Below are 14968 nucleotides of genomic sequence, written 5' to 3' on the forward strand. Positions count from 1 at the left end.
ACAAGTGCAGTAACCAACACTGTCACTGTGCTTCTTATATGTGTGACTGACATGTTTCTATCTATCTAATCTATGTGTGATGCTCTATTCCTTCTTGTCTAAATTGTCGGGTACCGGTGTATGCCGCTGCTGAATTTGCCGGCCGGCTTTTTTAAAGAGAGTGTCTTCTGAGCAGTTTGTCAGCTTTTGGACACCTTTGCAGGTGTTTTCTATGTGTTTCTATGTGTTTTTGTTTGCCTGCCATTGGTTTTAACGGTGTTCGACGGTGTTCTAAGGTGTTCGACGAACAGTTCGACGAACAGTTCCTCGAACATCCCGGTGTTCGACGAACCGAACCGAACCCGAACACTACGGGGGTGGCTCAACACTAATTGTGATCTGATTGATTATCTGAAAATGCAGAAGCTTTCATATGTCGGAACTGTAAGAAAATATATAAAAGAATTGCCTACACAGTTTGTAAGTGTGAAAGGGAGACAACAGTACAGCAGTATGTTTGCATTCCATAATGGAAAGGTTTTGGTTTCCTATGTACCACAAGCAAAAAAATTGTACTTCTTCTATCAACACTTCATGATGATGATGCCATCGATCCTGGGACTGAGGCACAAAAAACCCGGAGATAATTACATTTTATAATGCAACCAAAGGGGGTGTTGATACAGCTGATCAGATGTGCTCAACTTTCAACGTCAGCAGAAACACCAAACGCTGGCCAATGGTCATATTTTTTGCTATGTTGAATTTGGGTGGTATAAATTCACAAGTCATTTACCTTGAAAACAAGCTTGAACCACTCTGTAGACGATTCTATCTGAAAAAATTGGCCCATGAACTAGTGCTTGGAGAGCTACGCAGGAGAAGTATGAAAACAATCGGTATCCCCTCTCGCCTTCAAGTTCAGCTCAAAAGATTCCGCCCAGAAGATGATAGTGAAAATTCACCACCTGCACCACCTCCCAAAAGAAGGAGATGCACCACCTGCACCACGGAAAGCGGAATCAGAAGGCTTTCTAATTATGAATGTCACAAATGTCATAATGCAATCTGCCTGACACATGCAAAAATGATGTGTAATTCTTGCTCTTTGCTCTGCAAGTGTAATTTTTCTGGGGAAACTTCAGGATCTAATTCTGATTGAATATGTGTTTAATAGTACTTAAGGTATCTTAAAATTAAGTTTGTTTCCATAAATTTTCTTTGTAGAGTTTTTTGACAGAGTCGAACTGGGGACTATTTGGTGGGAGCTTTGAAATGTTTGTATTTCAGAGTTATTAGTTTTATGTTAAGTAAATGGGTTTTTTTTGCACCTGATTATGTGTAGTCTCTTTTATTACATCCATATGAAGGTCACTGATCACTTTTAGAGCACTGAAATTGCAAACATTAGATATTATAGGTATTTTTCTAGCCTGCGCCTGACAGTCACATTGTATGTGAACTCGTTAGAACCGATATTGTATGTGACGGAGGGTTAAGAAGTTTTCCTTTAGTTGAACTTAGCTGGTAAACACAGGAGTGTGAGATCGATTTCAGTGACCCAAAGAGCCGTGAGAAACAAAAAATTATACCTTTTTGACACTCAGACTATTAGCATAATAGTTTGGGAAGCGGTGTAGTAGACTTTAAGGTAAATAGTACCTTTCACTGTTTTAGTGCATCTTTGTGCCATTTTTCATTAACTTTTACTTAAAACGAATGGCCCATATTTACCAAACAGTGCACAAGTTTTGTCACAACTAGGACATGACGTGTTTTCACTATTTCAGTTTTGTAGTCATGGGTAGGGACAAAAGATTAGCTTCTAAATCGGGGATGTCAAACTCAAATATACTGTGGGCCAAAATTAAAAACTTGGAGAAAGTCGTGAGACAACTTTGATGTTTATAACATTAAATCACGGCAGAAAAAAAGTGGGGAGGGGTAAAATGGGTTGGGGGAATCTGCAAGGGTAGGGAATGCAAAGGGTGTGGTGACTCTGAAATAGAAGGAAATATAGGGAAGCAGAAAACATCAGAAGTTCGTAAACCACGCTGAAATGATAATATTTGCAGAGCCCAGATGGTAGGGAGAGAACAAAAAGGGCGAGATCTCAATACATAGGGAAAGGATAACGTACATAGCCTTGTAGTGACCGGGGAATGTGCCAGGCCAGAAACGCGGGATTTGTAGTATTGCATGCGCTGTCTACCGGTGAGCCAGCTCTAGTAGACATTTGGTATTTTAGCATGGGCAAAATATAAATGACAGATTGACATCTATGTTCTAAATGCTCATTTGTTTGCTTTTTTTATTGATAAAACATGATCTAAAATGTATTTCAAGTATTTTATGATTGTATGCCATGAACAGAAAGAAATAAACTTGGAAAATGTTTAAATGCAGAAATTTAATCAAAGAAGTATATTATACATTACAGAAATGTTGAAGAATTGTTTGGATGGAAAAAAAAACAAAAAACAATAGATATTTCTGAGTCTGTTAGTAAAAATTGGAGCTTTAATGGAACTTGCAGGTAGACAATAGCAGTTACATTGTAAAATGCCGCGTGTAATCGTATTCTATAGTGGGAATGACAGCCTGTACAAATTTTAGAAAAATGAGAAGGTACCTGGTAAGGTCACATTAAGGAAGATAACAAATATATACTCAGCATTATTCACCCTTATCGTGTCATAGTTTTTTTTATTTTTTTTTTATAGTTGACTGTAGACTTAAGTCCTTCGAGTTCAACCTATAAACTAACATGTTGATTCAGAGGAAGGCAAAAACCCCACAATAATAGCACCATATTACGGGAAAAATCCTTCCCGACTCAACATACGGCAATCAGACTGGTTCCCTGGATCAGCACCCCATCACAGAATCTAGTGCCCATAACCTGTAATATTATAGTTTTCAAAAAGGGCAGTCTAATAGTGACAGAAAATGCAAAATTTGGGTCATTACTAGTGATGATCGAGCATGCTCGTTGCTCGAGATACACGAGCATGCTCGGGCGATCACCTATTATCTTCAGCGTGCCTGGGGGTTAAGTTTTCGTCGCTCTGTGACTGTTTGACAGCTTTAATACATGTGAGGAATGCTGGAAAAACAGGCATTCCTCACAAGTATTAAAGCTGTCAAAAAGTCGCAAATCATATTCACGGAGCGACGAAAACTTAACCCCCAGGCATGCTGAAGATAATAGGTGCTCGGCCAAGCATGCTTGTAAATCTCGAGCAACGAGCATGCTCGATCATCACTAGTCATTACAAGTGGTAAGGAGCATAAAAACCCCTCACCATAACCAAAAACTAGATTAGTGCAGTGCAGCACCTGGACGGCTTCTCCCAGCGCTGATAGAGGTGATTGACAGCTCTCCTATAGTGAGACCAGGCAATCACAAACAGCGGTGCTGGGAAAAGCCGTCCAGGAGTGGCGCTGGACTAGTCTCGTCTCCAGTTATGGCTCTCAGCCCGATCTTCAAACTAGATTTTCTCTGAAAATAAAATGGCACGGACATTTATTGCATACGGTAAAGAAATAAAGGAAAGGATACATGTGAACTCCCAACTCTCCGCCGCCTTCTGCCACGGTCTCAATGATTTTCTTCATTACTTCCGCATGCCTAACATGAAAAATAAAACAAACATTTTGACAAAGGCTGCGTTAACAAGGGAACCATTGGGGGTAACAAGATAAACATTTGTTTCCCTCTAAAAACTGTTTTCACATCCACATTTCATAGTCTTAACTCCTCGGTGAACTTGGGGCACTAATGTGCAATTTTCACCAAACCACTGAGTCTCTTTTTATTTCTGCTATTTCAAAACACATTGCAGAGGTCACTTGTTAATGGATCCCCTCCCTTCCTTCCTCCACATGGCTGGTCTTTAATGACACATCTACATCTACCATAAGAGCGCACCCATGTAAGACTGATTCTGCAAGGCAAAATCTGGATCAAATCGGCTGGATTTTGTTGCAAAGTGATGTGGATTTACCGCAGCAATCACGGACACCGTGGATTTCATTACATATCTGATACATATTCAGGGGCCCATAATATTGTACCCCACTTTGATATCACATGTATTAACCCCTCAATGTCATCCTGTTCCTAATAAAGGCTAGTGCTCATTAGGATCCTGCGGCTTTTCAGCACTTATTCTTGCATATGTGCTGACTATGTAGCTTGTGCCATGGAATATAATCACTTAGATTTTCCACGCCATCAGGTATATATACAATGTGCATGGCTTCTATCTTCTAGGTCATTAATGTAGCTTACCTGCATGGATGTACTGAACACATAGCTGGCGGGGGCAGATGAGGGTGGTTTTCAATGGTCACAGTTTTTTTCACATGATCTTGGCTAATGTCTTCATACATATTTTCTACGGTCAATGGCTGACGTTGCTGGAAGTTACGAAGAAATACAGAAATGTGCATCAAAAAGAAAATGCAATATTGTTACCAAATTCATTATGAAAATCATTTTTATAGGCCGCCATAAATGCCTGATAGAATGCACCAACCAAAAGGGCAATTTTCTAACCCTAACCCCTTTTTTTCACAGAATTTTACATTTTGCTACACAGTCAGGTAAATGCACATTCCTGCTACAAATAGTTTCACCGTATTAGTCAAAGAATTACGGTATATTGGAGTAGGGGTAGGATTTATACCCTACTCCAATATATAGTGATTAAATGCACATATCCGGACCAAAATCCACGTGAGTTGAATGTGAATGTCGCCATGCATTTGTAGCAGATTTTATCATATGCTTGAAAAAAGGTGAATCTGCAAATACAGAATTGGCTTGTAGAGGATTTAAAAATCTGAATTGTAAGTCAATTTATGCACAAAAAATGTTAACATTGTATAGATGATATTTTTAGGATCTCATCCACTTAACAGGTAGTGCGCTACACTGTGGATTTACAGCACCAAATATCCACCGTGTGCCTGTGCCCTCAAGACAATCATTAAAAAGAGCACTGTAATGCAACCATAGGAACTGGGCAGTCACGGTAAAAGCGACTAACAGTGCTAAAACACACGGCCATAATTTATAGAGAAAACCTATTCAGAAAAGTGATATAATGGCCAGTAGCTCTCTACATATAGATAAATAGAGCCATCACACCCATGGATGACAATGCATTGGAAATCACAGCTATCTAAATGTACGATTATTTAAAAATTAAAAATACTCAGTAAAACTCCCTTAATGGGAATATGCAGGTAGGTTTTTTCTTTGTAATCTGAGAGTAACATGATGTAGGGGCAGAGACCCTGATTCCAGCGATGTATCACTTACAAGGCTGTTTAGCAGCAGAAAGCGATAATCCCTACAGGACTAGGGGTCTCGTGCTTCTTGGTCCTTCTACTCAGTATAACCACACCACCCACCACTGATTAGCAGCTTTCTGCCTATGCACAGTGTAAACAGAAAGCTGCCAGTGGTTTGGGTAGGGTTATACAGAGCTCAGTATTGTGAGCAATGCTAGATCTGCAGCAGAGAAAAAAAAGGAAGGTATCAAAATGACAACATGCAACTCCGTAAGTGACACATTGCTGGAATCAGGCTGCTCTCAGAAAAGATGACAAAATCCTGTTGACAGATTCCCAATAATGGGACCTAAAAAAAAACAACTACAAAGTAAATATAATATATATATATATATATATATATATATATATATATACACAGTGGGGAAAAAAAAGTATTTAGGGTGTGTGCCCACGTAGCGTTTTACAAGCGTATATGCTGCGGAATTTCCGCAGCGTAAACGCTTGACAATCCGCCCCCCATGGTCCCCAATCAGAATCCGCAATTTCAATGCCCATGCTGTGGATTTTTCCGCCACGTTTATGCTGCGCTCAAAAATCCACAGCATGTCCATTAATTTTGCGGAAGCGCAGCGTAATTGCCGCCATTGACTTGCATTGAAACGCATTTGTACACACAGATATTATGCGTCTCTATGTGCGGATGGTACCCAAGTCTGGAGGAGAGGAGACTGGGTACCATAGAAACTGTAAAAAAAAAAAAAGAATTTGAAATAAAAAATAAAGTTTATACTTACCTTCTGATGTCCTCCTGGTGTTTTGCCTGCTCCGTCATGTATATTGCAATGCTCGCACTGTTGTGAAGGACCTGCCATGACATCACTGAGTCATGTGACCCATCACATGGCTCAATGACGTCACCACAGGTCCTTCACTCCACCCCGAGCCGCCCAACACACCGGACGTGGCAGAGAGAACACCGGGAGGACACCGGAAGGTAAGTATAAACTTTATTTTTTACCATTTTATTCTTTTTTTTTTAAACTAACTTGGTCACACTTTTCCAAGTGATGCTAAAATCGATTGGAAAGGCGATTGATAACCCGCATGCAGAAATGCATGTGAAGAACGCTTCACAAACGCTTCTACCTGGCAGGAAAAACGCATGTAAAATCCATATGCGTTTTTCCTGCCAGGGAGAAACGGAAAAAATATGCAGCATTTCTGCATCGTGGGCACATAGCCTCACTCAGTCAGTTCTCCCACTTAAAAAGATGAGAGAGGCCTGTAACTGACATCATAGGTAGACCTCAACTATGAGAGACAAAATGAGAAAACAAATCCTGAAAATCACATTGTCTGATTTGGAAAGAATTTTTTTTTTAATTTTGGTGGAAAATAAGTATTTGGTCAATTACTAACAAGCAACATTTCTGGCTCTCACAGACCTGTAACTTCTCCTTTAAGAGGCTCCTCTGTCCTCCACTCATTACCTGTAGTACTGGCACCTGTTTGAACTTGTTATCAGTATAAAAGACACCTGTAAGCAACCTCAAACAGTCACACTCCAAACTCCACTATGGTGAAGACCAAAGAGCTGTTGAAGGACACCAGAAAGAAAATTGTAGCCCTGCACCAGGCTGGGAAGGCTGAATCTGCAATAGGCAAGCAGATTGGTGTGAAGAAATCAACTGTGGGAGCAATAATTAGAAAATGGAAGACATACAAGACCACTGATAATCTCCCTTGATCTGGGGCTCCACACAAGATCTCACCCCGTGGGGTCAAAATGATCTCAAGAACGGTGAGCAAAAATCCTAGAACCACATGGGGGGACCTAGTGAATGACCTGCAGAGAGCTGGGACCAACATTACACAGGCTACCATCAGTAACACACTACGCTGCCAGGGACTCAGATCCTACAGTGCCAGACGTGTCCCCCTGCTTAAGCCATTACATGTCTGGCCCCATCTGAAGTTTGCTAGAGAGCATTTGGATGATCCAGAAGAGTATTGGGAGAATGTCATATGGTCAGATGAAACCAAAGTAGAACTGTTTGGTAGAAACACAACTCGTCATGTTTGGAGGAGAAAGAATGCCAAGTTACATCCAAAGAACACCATACCTACTGTGAAGCATGGGGGTGGCAACTTCATGCTTTGGGGCTGTTTCTCTGCCAAGGGACCAGGACAACTGATCCATGTACATGAAAGAATGAATGGGGCCATGTATCGTCAGATTTTGAGTGCAAACCTCCTTCCATCAGCAAGGGCATTGAAGATGAAACTTGGCTGGGTCTTTCAGCATGACAATGATCCCAAGTACACTGCCAGGGCAACGATGGAGTGGCTTTGTAAGAAGCATTTCAAGGTCTTGGAGTGGCCTAACCAGTCTTCAGATCTAAATACTATAAAAAACCTTTGGAGGGAGTTGAAAGTCCATGTTGCCCAGCGACATCACTGCTCTAGAGGAGATCTGCATGGAGGAATGGGCCAACATACCAGCAACAGTGTGTGCCACCTTGTGAAGACTTACAGAAAACGTTTGACCTCTGTCATTGCCAACAAAGGATATATAACAAAGTATTGAGATGAACTTTCGTAATTGACCAAATACTTTTTTTCCACCAAAATTTGAAAAAAAAAAAAAAAATAATAATCTTTCCAAATCTAAAAAGTTCATTTTTTTCTCAGTAAAGTACACTCTGCAACCCATCTTGACTGAAAAAAAAAAAAAAAAAAAATGTAGAAATTTTTGCAAATTTATTAAAAAAGAAAAACTGAAATATCACATGGTCATATTTATTCAGACTTTTTGCTCAGTATTGAATAGAAGCACCCTTTTGAGCTAGTACAGCCATGAGTCTTCTTGGGAATGATGCAACAAGTTTTTCACACCTGGATTTTGGGATGCTCTGCCATTCTTCCTTGCAGATCCTCTCCAGTTCCGTCAGGTTGGATGGTGCACATCGGTGGACAGCCATTTTCAGGTCTCTCCAGAGATGCTCAAATGGGTTTAGGTCATGGCTCTGGCTGGGCCAGTCGAGAATGGTCACAGAGTTATTCTGAAGCCATTCTTTTGTTATTTTAGCTGTGTGCTTAGGGTCATTGTCTTGTTGGAAGGTGAACTTTCGGCCAAGTCTGAGGTCCAGAGCACTCTGGAAGAGGTTTTCATCCAGGATATCTCTGTACTTGGCCACATTCAGGTCTCCTTCAATTGCAACCAGTTGTCCTATCCCTGCAGCTGAAAAACACCCCCATAGCATGATGCTGCCACCACCATCTTTCACTGTTGGGATTGTATTGGGCAGGTGATGAGCAGTGCCTGGTTTTCTCCACACATGCCACTTAGAACTTTTTGGTGATAATTCTATCTTCGTCTCATCAGACCAGAGAATCTTATTTCTCATAGTCTGTGAGTCCTTCATGTGTTTTTGAGCAAACTATCAGGGCCTTCATACGTTTTGCACTGAGGAGAAGCTTCCGTCGGGCCACTCTGCCATAAAGGCCCGACTGGTGGAGGGCTGCAGTGACTTTGTGGAACTTTCTCCCATCTCCGTACTTCATCTCTAGAGCTCAACCACAGTGATCTGGGGGTTCTTCTTTATCCCTCTCACCAAGGCTCTTCTCCCACGAATGCTCAGTTTGGCTGGATGGCCAGGTCTAGGAAGACTTCTGGTGATCTCAAACTTCTTTCATTTAAGGATTATGGAGACCACTGTGCTCTTAGGAACCTTGAGTAATGCAGAAATTCTTTTGTAACCTTGGTCAGATCTGTGCCTTGCCACAATTCTGTCTCTGAGCTCCTTGGGCAGTTCCTTTGAGCTCATGATTCTCATTTGGTCTGACATGCACTGTGAGCTGTGAGGTCTTATACAGACAGGTGTGTGCCTTTCCAAATCAAGTCCCATCAGTTTAATGAAACACAGCTGGATTCCAATGAAGGAGTAGAACCATCTCATGGAGGATCACAAGGAAATGGACAGCATACGACTTAAATATGAGTGTCTGAGTACTTATGACCATGTGATATTTCAGTTTTTCTTTTTTTATAAATTTGCAAAAATGTCTACATTTGTTTTTTTTCAGTCAAGATGAGGTGCAGAGTGTACATTAATGAGAAAAAAATGAACTTTTTAGAATTTACCAAATGGCTGCAATGAAACAAAGAGTGAAAAATTTAAAGGGGTCTGAATACTTTCCGTACCACACTGTGTTAAAATTTTTTAAGCAAATACAGTTCATGGCTACTATTAGCAAATGTAAAGATTACTTTATTCAACTTTCCAGCTGGTGACATTTAGCTCTGACTACAGAGAGGAGGTCATGAAGGAGTTAAGTAAGAGAATGCTTCCCATTACGCATCCACGTCATTAAAGAACAAGCCGTCACAGTCACATCATTCATCTCAAATAGTTTTTTTTCTGATGTCTGTTGATTTATACAATTCTCCATGATGATGAGCTTCTGCACAAGCCGGGAGCAGACAAACGTGTCCGCACAGACTGATGCAATGGAGCCGTCCGTTACAACTTGAGCAACTTTCTGTTGTGTAACATTTGTAAGATAAGAAGAACAGATGCACTTTCTCAGGAAGGAACTCAGAGGCTGCACAGATTATGGAGAAGTTGTAGATGAATCACGATCCTCTATCCATCCGGGGGACCGACTGTTCTCATTATCAATGTAGCAGTTAACGGATAAACTTTTCTGCTGCTTATAGTTTCTGATCGCTCCTTCACATTTAGCTCTCCATCTGCTGGCTTTCTGCAGAGTGAATGCGGAATAAGCAGAGCTGCAGTGTAAAGCATTGTAGGTGAGCTGAGGTTTTCAGACCATCTCAGATGGAATTCCATTCACTGATCATAGTTTTGCTCTAATGGATTTCTCAGGAATGCAGCAACAGATAGCGATATAAAAAATGGGGTTCTGGGAGGTTGATCCTTGATAGTTTTCTGCCATCTGGTGGCTACCCTTTGTAATGTTTTCTTATTTTCATTATTTTGTGTCTCTCATTGGTTCTGAATAAATTGGAGTAACACTTATATGATATTAACACTTATATGATATTCCATGTAACATATGGCAGATAAATGAATCCTACATACACATTACATAGCTGTCAGTTGACAGATATCTCTCTTGAGACATCCAGCCAGATTCCTCTGGCAGTGACTTATTTCTGCACCGAAAAAAGAAAAAGGATTGCCTATACAATTTCAAACATCATCTTTTGGGGGAGTTGGGATGCCACCATACACATGAATTCTATATTTATTTAAAGGGGTTGTCTAGTACTTTTAAAACTAATGACCTGTCCTCAGGATAGGTCATAAATACAAAATTTGATGGGGTTTGACACCCAAGAATCCCACTGATCAGCTGTTACCAACACTGTAGGGAGTGGAGCACCGCAGCTCTGTACCTATTAGATGCTGCCGGGTCCTGTAGCGGCCACTAAACAGAGTATTGGGTGATCTGTGTCGCTCCATACACTCTTTACATCCGGCCTACACTGAAGGTGAAGTCAGCTGATCGGTGACCCCCAACAATTTTAAGTTATCTATATAATAGTACTGGAAAACCCCTGAAACGGTGACTGTCACCACACAGTGTAGAGCATTTACAAGATGCTCATAGAAGGTAAACTCACATTTTGGGCACTATTTGCTGTCACGCTGCACAAGTATATAAACTTATAATGAATGTTTTTTAATAAAAGGGGTCTGTCTAAAGAATCTTTGTAGAGATCACAATGAGACACTTCAATGCCAATGTACCTACCTCATCATACCCAAATAACCAAAGTCTCGGTGTTTGGTAATACTTGTCATATGTAATGTAAAGGTCATAAGTCCTGGTCTGTAAGATGGCGTCTTCAGCACCTTCAGCTTTTGGTTTGCTTGCTTCAACAATTTTGGCAGTGTCGACCGTTGCCTAGATCAAGATAAAGCATCACTTAGACAAGATATAGAGATAAATATATCTATCTATCTATCTACACACACACGTTATATATTAGTGACTCCTAAACAATTGGCAATATACCCAACAATAATAAAATCCACAGCGATATCTGAAGAGGTTAGATCACTGTATTTTAGCCTTTAACAAGGTAACACATTTCTGTCCTGCACATGACCAAGCGACAAGACCCAAAATTTAGATATTTTAGGTCATTAACATGCAACAAAAATTCTGAAGAATGTAAATTATGTGAAACTCCGTTTTAACCTTTTCATGGCCGGGCTATCTAAAAAAAAATATATAATATATAATATATATATATATATATATATATATATATATATATATATATATATATAGGCCCCATTATACAAGTGCTTCTCACAAAATTAGAATATCATCAAAATGTTAATTTATTTCAGTTCTTCAATACAAAAAGTGAAACTCATTATATAGAGTCATTACAGAGTGATCTATTTCAAGTGTTTATTTCTGTTAATGTTGATGATTATGGCTTACAGCCAATGAAAACACAAAAGTCATTATCTCAGTAAATTAGAATACTTTATAACAACAGCTTGAAAAATGTTTCTAAAATCCAAAATGTTGGCCTACTGAAATGTATGTTCAGTAAGTGCGCTCAATACTTGGTCAGGGCTCCTTTTGCATCAATTACTGCATCAATGCGGCGTGGCATGGAGGCGATCAGCCTGTGGCACTGCTGAGGTGTTATGGGAGCACAGGTTGCTTTGATAGCAGCCTTCAGCTCGTCTGCATTGTTGGGTCTGGTGTCTCATCTTCCTCTTGACAATACCCTATAGATTCTATATGGGGTTAAGGTCAGGCGAGTTTGCTGGCCGCCAATCAAGCACAGTGATACTGTTATTAAACCAGGTATTGGTACTTTTGGCAGTGTGGACAGGTGCCAAGTCCTGCTGGAGAATGACATTTCCATCTCCAAAAAGCTTGTGGGCAGAGGGAAGCATGAAGTGCTCTAAAATTTCCTGGTAGATGGCTGCGCTGACTTTGGTCTTGATAAAACACAGTGGACCTACACCAGCAGATGACATGGCTCCCCAAACCATCACTGATTGTGGAAACTTCACACTAGACCTCAAGCAGCTTGGATTGTGGCCTCTCCACTCTTCCTCCAGACTCTGGGACCTTGATTTCCAAATCAAAATTGGAACTCTGGGACTTTGTGGAGTGTGTCAATGACTGCCTTCTGGACATCTGTCAAGTCAGCAGTCTTCCCCATGATTGTGGAGCCTACTGAAACAGACTAAGGGACCTTTTTAAACGCTTAGGAAGCCTTTGCAGGTGTTTTTTGTTAATTATTTTAATTTACTGAGATAATGACTTCGGTGTTTTCATTGGCTGTAAGCCATAATCATCAACATTAACAGAAATAAACACTTGAAATAGATCATTCTGTAATGACTCTATATCATGTATGAATTTCACTTTTTATATTGAAGAGCTGAAATAAATTGGCTTTTTGATGATATTCTAATATAGTGACATCTACCTGTATAAAATAAATATATATTTTAGGTTTTCTTCTGATGAGGTCTTCTGGGCATCGGGGTGGGCCTGGGTCTTCTGCCTCCTGTGTTTCTACAAGTAATTGATTATTCAGTGACCTGCCTCAGTTTTCAAATTTCGCGCTGCCGATGCCATCACAGAGTGGACAGCGCGTCCACGGTGCGAGATTCCACGTTTGTCTTCAACAAATTGGCGCCGAGTCGCCGCATGAGGAGATCTAGATCTAAATCTGCGCCAACTCCGGTGCCATTTTATTGAACACCTGAACACCAGACGCAAAATCGCTTTTCTAGTTTATTACCATTTGTGCACATTTATTCAGGGTCTTTATTCGGGAGTCTAATCTGAGGTATGTATTTTATATTGGGGTATGTATTCATTGAGGTAAGCCCTTGGGCCTATATTTATTTTGGAGTATGTTCAGGGTTTTGTAATCATTTTTGTGGACTATGCTTATTTTGAGGTCTAATCTGGAGGTCTGTATTTTTTTGGGTGGGTCTACAGTTATTTTCATGGTTTGTAGCTATTTTGGAGGCTGATCTGGGATCTGTATTGATTTTAGGGGAAGTATTTTTTCAAGGTCATTATTCTGCAGATCGTGTTACATAGGGAATCTGAGGGTGCGGGGATCGTGTTACATAGGGAATCTGAGGGTGTGGGGATCGTGTTACATAGGGAATCTGAGGGTGCGGGGATTGTGTTACATAGGGAATCTGAGGGTGTGGGGATCGTGTTACATAGGGAATCTGAGGGTGTGGGGATCGTGTTATATAGGGAATATGAGGATGCGGGGATCGTGTTATATAGGGAATATGAGGCACCCTCAGATTCCCTATGTAACACGATCCCCGCACCCTCAGATTCCCTATGTAACACGATCCCCGCACCCTCAGATTCCCTATGTAACACGATCCCCGCACCCTCAGATTCCCTATGTAACACGATCCCCGCACCCTCAGATTCCCTATGTAACACGATCCCCGCACCCTCAGATTCCCTATGTAACACGATCCCCGCACCCTCATATTCCCTATATAACACGATCCTCGCACCCTCATATTCCCTATATAACACGATCCCCGCTCCCTCAGATTCCCTATATAACACAATCCCCGCACCCTCATATTCCCTATGTAACACGATCCCCGCACCCTCAGATTCCCTATATAACAGGATCCCCGCTCCCTCATATTCCCTATATAACAGGATCCCCACACCCTCATATTCCCTATATAACAGGATCCCCACACCCTCATATTCCCTATATAACAGGATCCCCGCACCCTCAGATTCCCTATATAACAGGATCCCCGCACCCTCAGATTCCCTATATAACAGGATCCCCGCTCCCTCATATTCCCTATATAACAGGATCCCCGCACCCTCATATTCCCTATATAACAGGATCCCCACACCCTCATATTCCCTATATAACACGATCCTCGCACCCTCATATTCCCTATATAACACGATCCCCGCTCCCTCAGATTCCCTATGTAATACGATCCCCGCACCCTCAGATTCCCTATATAACAGGATCCCCGCTCCCTCGGATTCCCTATATAACAGGATCCCCGCACCCTCATATTCCCTATATAACACGATCCCCGCACCCTCATATTCCCTATATAACAGGATCCCCACACCCTCATATTCCCTATATAACACGATCCTCGCACCCTCATATTCCCTATATAACAGGATCCCCGCTCCCTCATATTCCCTATATAACAGGATCCCCGCTCCCTCGGATTCCCTATGTAACAGGATCCCCGCTCCCTCGGATTCCCTATGTAACAGGATCCCCGCACCCTCAGATTCCCTATATAACACAATCCCCGCACCCTCATATTCCCTATGTAACACGATCCCCGCACCCTCAGATTCCCTATGTAACACGATCCCCGCACCCTCAGATTCCCTATGTAACACGATCCCCGCACCCTCAGATTCCCTATGTAACACGATCCCCGCACCCTCAGATTCCCTATGTAACACGATCCCCGCACCCTCAGATTCCCTATGTAACACGATCCCCGCACCCTCAGATTCCCTATGTAACACGATCCCCGCACCCTCAGATTCCCTATGTAACACGATCCCCGCACCCTCAGATTCCCTATATAACACAATCCTCGCACCCTCAGATTCCCTATATAACACAATCCTCGCACCC

General features: G+C 41.4%; 1 protein-coding gene across 1 annotated transcript in view; it reads right to left on the reverse strand.

Annotated features, from left to right (window-relative positions):
• Nucleotides 1–2370: 2370 nt before the first annotated feature.
• ATG3 (autophagy related 3) overlaps nucleotides 2371–14968 on the reverse strand; it is a 40654-nt gene continuing 28056 nt past the window's right edge. The window contains exons 11-14 of the mRNA XM_073667235.1: nucleotides 11065–11217; nucleotides 4274–4401; nucleotides 3542–3610; nucleotides 2371–2611 (exon numbers count right to left, since the gene is read on the reverse strand). Coding sequence (XP_073523336.1) covers nucleotides 2530–2611; nucleotides 3542–3610; nucleotides 4274–4401; nucleotides 11065–11217 — 432 coding nt within the window. The 3' untranslated portion in view covers nucleotides 2371–2529. The remainder of the gene's footprint in view (nucleotides 2612–3541; nucleotides 3611–4273; nucleotides 4402–11064; nucleotides 11218–14968) is intronic.

This window comes from Phyllobates terribilis, unplaced genomic scaffold (assembly GCF_046119375.1).
Source record: "Phyllobates terribilis strain yellow unplaced genomic scaffold, ASM4611937v1 Scaffold_2__4_contigs__length_985480577, whole genome shotgun sequence".
Classification (NCBI taxonomy): domain Eukaryota; kingdom Metazoa; phylum Chordata; class Amphibia; order Anura; family Dendrobatidae; genus Phyllobates; species Phyllobates terribilis.